The sequence below is a fragment of the Lotus japonicus genome, chromosome 5, assembly GCF_012489685.1.
Source record: "Lotus japonicus ecotype B-129 chromosome 5, LjGifu_v1.2".
NCBI classification, from domain to species: Eukaryota; Viridiplantae; Streptophyta; class Magnoliopsida; order Fabales; family Fabaceae; genus Lotus; species Lotus japonicus.
This window is the reverse complement of record NC_080045.1, coordinates 33,753,710-33,762,406: the sequence shown is the minus strand read 5'-3', so window position 1 is coordinate 33,762,406 and position 8,697 is coordinate 33,753,710. Positions and strand designations below refer to the sequence as shown.

Genomic DNA, 8,697 nt, shown 5'->3' with positions numbered 1-8,697 from the left:
ATCCTTATGTGTCTTGATGCCCTCAAAACCTGTTGTCGATACCACTATGTCTGGGTGCTGAAAGCCAAAAGGAATTTCCTGGACTGAACTTACCGTCCTCACGTGTCGTTTCCTCGCCGCCTGGGTGCCGCAGACGCCTCCAAACCCACCTGCAATCCTGTTTATGGTGTCGACCACCGGTTTCATCTCCTTATTGAAGGTTTTTCAGCTCCACCCCTTCTTCGCCACCTACTGGCGGTCTCCTTGTCAGAGTTCTCCCTGCGGGCGATCTCCTTGTTGGCAGCCTCCCTGGTCATATTGTTTCAGCTGCCCATCATGATCAGCTTCTCTATCTCCCTCTTCAGGGTGTAGCAATCATTAGTGTCATGGCCTACCGATCGACGGTACTCGCACCACTTGGTTGTGTCGATCCCGCTGCGCGGTGGGGGTTCTACCTTGTCGGATTCTCCAACCATGTGTGTGGCCTTCACCTCTCGTAGAATATCTGTCAAATGCGCGTTAAGCTCCATGTCTGCTTCTCGCCTCCGAGGTTCCTGCGGCTTCCACGGTCGGCGGCGGTCTAAAGCCTCTCGCCGCAGGTACAACAGCTCCTTAACCAACTTCGCCACTGACCTTCCCTTCTTCTCTTTGTGCTTACTTCCCTCGCCTTTTTCCTCGCTACGCCTTTCCTTTCCTGCTTGCTTCCCATGAGCACCGCCATCCTCCTTGTTTGCGCGCTTTCGCATGAACGCATCATCTTCCTCAACCAAGATATATGTGTTTTCTCGAGCACGTATCTCTGCCGTAGATCGGGCTGGTTTCCTGCTCAACTTGTTGTTCAGTGAGCCAGGCCGAAGTCCATTCTTGAACGCCAAGGCACAAGCACGTGGCTCGGAATCCTCGATCTTCACGGACGTGGCGTTGTAATGCGCCATGTATTGCTTCAGCGTTTCTCCCTCGAACTGACGCAGATTGTATAGATCGTCAATCGTCACTTGCCTAACTTTGCTCACCAAGAATTGGATCAAGAATTTTGATGAGAAGTCACGGAAGTTTGTGATCGATCCACGAGGCAAAGTTGTAAACCACGCCATCGCCGTACTCTTGAAGGTTGAAGGAAACATCCTGCACTTAACCACGTCCGACGCTGCACTGATCACCATTTTTTGTATTGAAGTAGAGAAGGTGATCCTTCAGATCGGTTCTGTCGATGTAGGATTCCAAGGCTCAAACTCAGCAACCGCTTCTGCTTCGCGCACGCCTTCGTCATGTTGCTCATGGCGAAACAAATCGAGCTGCTCCTAGAGATAATCGTTCCTCTGCCGGATATTATCGACGTTGTGCATCATTCGTCGCCAGTCTCTCTGAGTAACTGTCAGTTGTGGCGAATGAGTCAAGTTCTCCGACGGAGCTGGTGAGCGTGTCGGAGATCCTTGCTGCAAAAGAGGAGACGGTGAAGTTGGTAATTGAGGTGTTGGAGAAGGTGGTGGAGGAGGAGGAGGTGGAGACGCCGGTGGTAAAGGAGCCTCTCCATGATGCATTCTAACTACTCGCTCTTGCGCTCGAGCGCGACACGGAGGCGATACGCGCCTTCGTTTCGGCGAGTCGCGACATCGCCGACGTCGTGTTTCCATCATGAACTGCTTGGAGAACGCTTAAACTCCAAAAAATCGTCGGAAGAACAAGGAATTCACTAGAAATTTGAGGTTTCTTTCGCTGTGCAATCAATGCACGTGATCTGGGAGTAGAAATTTTACGGATCCCCACAGACGGCGCCAAATGTTCTTGCCATGAACATTGAGATAGGGTGTAGTACCTATAGTAGAGAGATTGCACTAAGAGAGAGAATGTGTAACCGTTTAGAGAGAGAAAATAACGGAATCTCAAGCGTGTATTGATCAAATGAGCCAAGAGTCCCTTACAAATGGTAACCGCTCCCTATTTATAGTAGGGGAGCTGGGCTTAGTGTGCTGTTGGTCAATTCGCAAGTGTACGAATACCTCCGGGTTTTAAAATATCGAACCATAGGGATTGTGAGTGAGAATTGTTGATTTAAGCCTAAAGTTTGCAAGTTTCTAAAGCATTAAAATTCAGAAATTGGTATTGGTTGTTTGTGACAAAAGTTTTGCAAAAGAGCAATGTTGATAATGTTGTAAATAACAATTGATAGAAAACTGCCTTGGGTTGTTGATCATCTAATCCACTTTAGTCCACCTATCCTATGCATGTGACACCTTGATTTATCTCTTGTTGCTTTAGCCTATGTACTTACTAGTTGATTCCTCACAAAAGTAATTCTCTCAAACTGAAAGTTAAGCCCAATTCCTTGTGTACTTAAACATTCATAAGAGGTTTATAAGCATGTATATTCAGGCCAACAAAACCCTCCCCTCACTCTATGCCTAGAAGCAAGTATAGAAGGATCTATTTCAATTCATGTCCCTAAATCATAACAAACTTCCATTTGATTATAATCTAGCCTATAGCAAAGGTGCACCAAAACTAAACATGCATAATGGAAATGAAATACAAGATTAAATCAAGAACTCATGCATAGAGATAGGATTTAACAAACTAAAACTTCATAGAATCTCTTAACCCAAAGCAAAAAAGAAAACTAGCCACTCATGGCTAGTGAATTCATGCAGAAAATGAAATGAAAACCTGAGAAAAATACAAGTTGGAAGCCTTCCTACAACCCCAAAGTTCTCCTCAGCTCTCAAACTTGATCCAAAATGAGTAAAGTGTCTAAGTCCCCCAAAGAAATTGGCCTAAACCTTATTTATACACAAAAAATACGAGTCTGGGCGCTCAGGCGCCAATTCTGAGCGCCTGAGCGCCAATTGCATGCAAAAACATGCTCTCTGGAGCCCAATTGGCGCCTAGGCGCTGTAACACCCCGATTTCCAGGTGTCACTCTAGTAACCAAAAATAACTTCACGCGGAAAACAAGTAATTTTTTTTTCGTTTGATTCCTTTTAAATCAAGCAATAGAGAAATAAAGACATAACCCCAACACTAACTAACCAATATACAAATATATACACATGTACAGCCTCAGCTGCACTCTCCCGTCACGCGCACTCGCAGTGACTCCAAAGTAGTGTGCCCGTAGGCAAATAGTTACAGATCCAGATGTGTGAGTGAGAAAATTATAATTACAAACCACTAGGAGAAAGTCGGCCTCAAAATGGCCTAAGCAAAGACCCCTATGGTCCGACTGACTCACTGTGATCCCTTAGCAAGAGAACCACACAAAAGTCATGCGTCGGGAACTTACCCTGTCCCAAAAGCAAAACGAATCAGAGCTATTACAGTAACAACCAACTCAAAAGACTCTAACCACCCATAACCCACACTACTATCATCGACCCTCCCTCGATCAGTCATGAAGTCCGGGTCCTCGTCGAAAGCTTCAGTAATAGTCGTTCCGCTCCGGGTCTTTCCCGCACAACGAATCATCACGAACCGGCTGACGGACGCCTGGCAGCAGGCCGACCGCCCAAACACAAACATACAAACAAAGCCAAGGCGCTAGGGTCAACTTACAGAATACAATAGATATACAATCAACATGCGATAAAAGGGGTATATATATATATGTTGTATATATACATATAAGTTATGCACTGCCTACCCTAAGGTTTATACATAGCATGTTATCAAATCTCTTACACAATTCAATCATAATAAGATGCATTGTGTGCCAGTGCAGAATATGCTGGCACAAACCCGAATAACGTCACTCTGCTTGGCGACGGGAAAAATCAACAACGTCACTCTGCTTGGCGACGGAACAAATCAACGACGTCACTCTGCTTGGCGACGGGACAAACCAACGGTATTGCCACTTATAGGCTGGGCACCTCGAGACGGTCGTAACACTGGCCTCGTGTTTACCATTTCTGCTCGGGCGTCGCTTATCACCTTTGGCTATAGTCAAGACGGTACAAACTCTACATGGTTTGACCATTTCTGCTTGCTATGCCGGACATCAACAGGCACGAAACAACTCTACATGGATGATCGTTACCTCCTGTTGTGCCAGATATAGTCAGGGCCGATTCAACTCTACATGGCTGATCGTTACATCCTGCTATACCGAAGTACTCTGCTTGGCACTTCATCGCGTATATGCATGTGTGCAATATGATTATCAAAACCAGAGTCAGTGTCGGTCAATACAACACGACTCGGAGTTAGTGTCGGTCAATACAACACAACTCCCACCACAAAATCCACAAACAAAACCCAAAGTCTGTGCCGGTCAATACAGCACGACTCGAACAACACTCCCAAGAGTACTAAAGTACTCGGTGACTTTCAATCATCACCATAGCTCACCTTAGTGGCTTTCCCCAATTCCAAAACTCTCCAAACCCACAACAAAAGCCGACTTTTCCCCGTCTTTCGTAAATATTTTCCCGTTTAGTTCTCCTATGATTATTCGTTTAGTAAAAACATTTAGAATTGAATTAGTCAGGTTATGAGTTTATTTCTCAAAGTCTAAGTCTCCCAAAGTCTCTAGTTTTCGAAATTCTATTCATTCTAGGTTTTCCGAAAACCAACCACCCAAAAGAAGTTTCCCGGGGAAAGTCTAAGTAAACCAACGAATACCAACGAATGGCTAAGTCCCAAACCCCTCGTTTGAACTTGCCTAGGGTTGTTCATCCAACCCGAAATGTCAAAGATCACCAGATCAATGAATCTCCACTCCGAAGTTGCGTCAAAACGCTCAATTCAACACATCATCAATATCACAAGTTATGAAAACAATCATAACAATAAATCATCATCATATACAACATCAGATAAAGCATAGGTCGAATTTATCAACGCCTATCATGCAATCATAGCTAAATAAAGCAAGTTGCCCTAACCTCGAGCTGATCCAGCTTCGAAGTCACAAGCTTCTTCACTCAAGGGCTCTGCACCTTCCAAAGTTCCTTCAACTGAACCTCGGAGAAAAACAAAGCAGAATCCAAACATAATCGATTAGTTCGATCGCAATACAATACATAAACGATAGACAAAGCATTAAAGCTTCAGAATACGACATTTAGGCACGAATGGAAGGGCTTCCCCCGAATGGATGAGTTTTGACTCGATTCAAGTTTTGTACAAAAACACTTTATTCGCTAAAACGTGCATAACTCGAGCTACAGAACTCAGAATGACATGAAACCAGAGCCAAAATTTCAACAACGGAGAGAGCTACGCTATAGCTCAGGCCATACAGACCCAAAAATTATTTTTGGACACGGTACCATGACATATAAGTTTCGGCCATTATCAAAATAGGGCTTCCCGAACTTTTTCTTCGATCAAATCAATTCACGAGGTAGTTTTAGGGTAAAACTAAGGCAAAGAAACTGCCAGAACAATTTTCGGACAATCGGGTCGAAATACGACTATCCAGGGGCATTTTGGTCCAAAATAAAGGCTCAAAACTTCAAAGTTATCAGTTCTGAAAACAAATTTGACAGCAATGATCCTAACGACATCCGTGACAATAAATCCTAAAGGCACGAAGTCAGATTATGACTTTTCGACCATAAAGTTTCGAAATGTGAGACAAAAAGGTTTTGAAACAGTTTCTCAGATCTTGATCAACTGAATCACAATCAGCGTTTACTGACAGAGGTTTTAGGCTCATGGGAACCTAGAGAACATAACCCAACCAAGAAATCGAAGAAATCGGACAATTTTAGAAAAAGCTCAAAACTGTGAGCACAGAAACGACTTCAGAAACTCAGCAGAAACAGAAATCAGAGGTAGGATTCATGCTAGTTACCTCGATACCTAGAAGTAGGGACGAACTGCGCGAAGATTGGTCAAGGTTTCGCGAAAATCTCTCCTCTTCTTCTCCCCCTAGAACTCGCGGCCTCAGAGGTTGCAAATGAGAGGATTTTTGCTTTTTCGCGCTATTTATAGGCGGGTGAAATCGCGGGAAAATGAAAATTTCGCGATTCCGATTTTTGCAGCACGTTCACCGTGAAATTCTAAGAGAGATTCTGGCGTCAGAATTCCAGAACTCAAAACAAATTCCCTAAGGCAAGTGTGCAGACGACTCGCACTAACTCCGAAAACGACTACGCAACATTCCTCAAGCAATTCCTGAACTTTCTTCTTCATTAATCTTTCTCAAATATCAAACTCCTGTCACGCTTACACTGATTCTACGCGTGAGTCGGAAATTAGCTTGTTCTGAAAATCCAGGTCTTACAGGCGCCAATTCCCAGCGCCTGGGCGCCAATTCCTTGACCCTCTGAAAAATGCACTAGCGCCTAAGCGCCAATTCCCAGCACCTAGGCGCTCAAGCTCGCTTGGAAAAGACTTTTTGGCTTATGTAACTCCTCTTTCAATCCTCTTTAAGTCCTCCTTCAATTCCATGCTTCTTGGCTTTCTTTTTCCTTCAGCTTCTGATAAGCAAACCTAACCAACACGTCAAGGAAGAATCTAGAAGCTCAAAGAGCTCATTAGCACAAGAGGTCCTTCATAAAACAAAAGAAAATCATGCAAGTCCTAAACCTTACTTAAAATGCAAGAAAACTCCCTATAAAACTACAAAATTACCAAAACAAAACAAAGACTCAAGAAAAGATAAAAATGCATGAGAATTCATGAAACACTACATGAGACTCAACAAAAAGACTCAAAACTAACAAAGAAATGACCGTAAAAACACTACTAAAATAGGGTCATCACACCACTATACTCAACGACAGCTCGCCCTCGAGCGTAAATAACACTCGCTTGCCCTCAAGCGCAAGAAATGCTCCCAAACAAGTGCTCTCAACAAGCAATACTTCACAAAAACAGGGGGACAAAGCAATCACAGTTAGTTCCAAGAGAAAGACCCAACAACCTACCTCATGCATCTATTGAAAAGAGAAGAGTGTAGAGTCCATTCATGGGAAGCATTTAAATCTACAAATCCTAGGATGAGATGTCAATTTAGTGCACTGAGCACACAAGCAAGTTCATAGGTCCTGAATGTCATTCACTCGATAGCAACAATGATCAAACATGCAAATATTCAAAGAGACTTTGAAAAGGGTTGAAACATTGGCTAGGTAAAACATGATGGTGGTTGGTCCATAAGGAAAAACTAGGCTTTCAAGCACATTGAGTGTGGTCCTCTTCTAATAACCCCGGAGCTTTTCACAATAAACATTTTAGCACAAGTCTCTTGCACCCCCTTTTCAATTTTTCTTTCTTTTTTTCTAACTCCAACTTTTGTTCAGGAGTTCTTTTTTTTTCTCTTTTTTTTCAATAACTTTTTTTCCTAGGGGCAAGAGACCTTTTCACACTTTTTTCCACCTCCTAATCAAAATATCAAGGACCATCACTCCCCAATATTCCAACCAAACATCCGTCCCAATCACTTGGCTACAACAAATTCTCCGATAAAGCTCAAATGGGACAACTACGGATAATGTTTAACCAGCAAATTCAGAATCTCAAGAAATCCTACAAGTCTCAAGAATAAAGCAAGAATCGAAAAGCATGCTATGAGTGAAATTAACGCAGAACCAAGAATTGCAAGTGAGTCAGGATCCTCCAGGGAATTTTTATGGTGAAGGGTCAAAGAAAGACCCTTAATGGACTCACCTCGACTCATTTCTCAAGAAACACTCAGAAGACCGAAGTCTCATCCTCTCTTCCCCATCATGCAATCACTCATCCCCAAAAACAACAACAAGTATTCACAAAAACATTTTCAAAAACAACACAAGTAGGGAAGCAAAACTATAGCTAAAAGCATGTGAGTATAGGGAAGTAAAAGACCCAAGAAGAAAAAAAAAATAACTCTAACTAAACAATGCGTGATAAAAAGAAAAACAAAATCTACAAAATGACAAATATGCTAAAGATGCATGACCTAAACTAAGAGTAGAAGTACCTCAACAAACTCACTCCATGGGGTCATGGTCACCCCTTTCATCACCATAATCCGGATGAACACCGGCGTCATGCATTAAGCTCAAGTCAATCATCCCCTGCTCCAAGGTATTGAAATCCATGGGGCCATTGTACCTGGGGTCTGATGTGCTACCTCCCCTCCAATGGAGGTCAAGATCCCTGTGTAGGCGATCTTGCCTCAAAAACATCCGCCCGAAAGCGGCCTCCATCCAAGCTGGAGAAGGGTCAGCACGTGGTGGAGTAACCATCTCGTTCACCACTTCAACATTTTCTTCTTCCTCTCCTCTTCTTCTTCTTCTTCATCTTCATCTTCTGCTGGCTCCTCAGGATCCTCTTCCTCTTCCTCCTCTTGAGGCATTCTTGCCGTCCAATCTTGATAAAGTTAAGTGATCCTCTCCTTACTGAGCAGAGGTGCAACAGGCAACCTCTTCTCATTAACATGGACTAACCTCCTAGCTCTGTCCCTCACTGCATGAATCAAAGAGCAAATCAAGTGAGGAAATATGGACCGATGCTTGTCTTTACTCCTGTTGTATAGGGAATAAATCCGACTAGCAATGATGGTGGCCACGTCCATAGGATGGCCTCTCACAATGCAGTAGATGGCAACCATTGTAACCTCTCTAACTTCAGATTTGTTAGAGCTAGGAATGAGGGAATCCTGCAAAAATTCAGCCCAAACTCTAGCCAGCGGTGTCATATCCTTCCTCCGCACAAAAATGATCTCATCATCAACTGCTTCCCAGTCCCGCCCAGGCCTAACAATCACTGCCTTCATGTCCTCTAATGTAA

At 43.6% G+C, this 8,697-nt stretch overlaps 1 protein-coding gene across 1 annotated transcript; it reads right to left on the bottom strand.

The window, feature by feature from the left end:
* Window positions 1-302: 302 nt before the first annotated feature.
* On the bottom strand, window positions 303-1,073 carry LOC130719466 (uncharacterized). Its single transcript, XM_057570095.1, has one exon. It carries the CDS (start codon window positions 1,071-1,073, stop codon window positions 303-305), a length of 771 nt encoding a protein of 256 aa, XP_057426078.1.
* Between the last annotated feature and the right edge of the window lie 7,624 nt (window positions 1,074-8,697).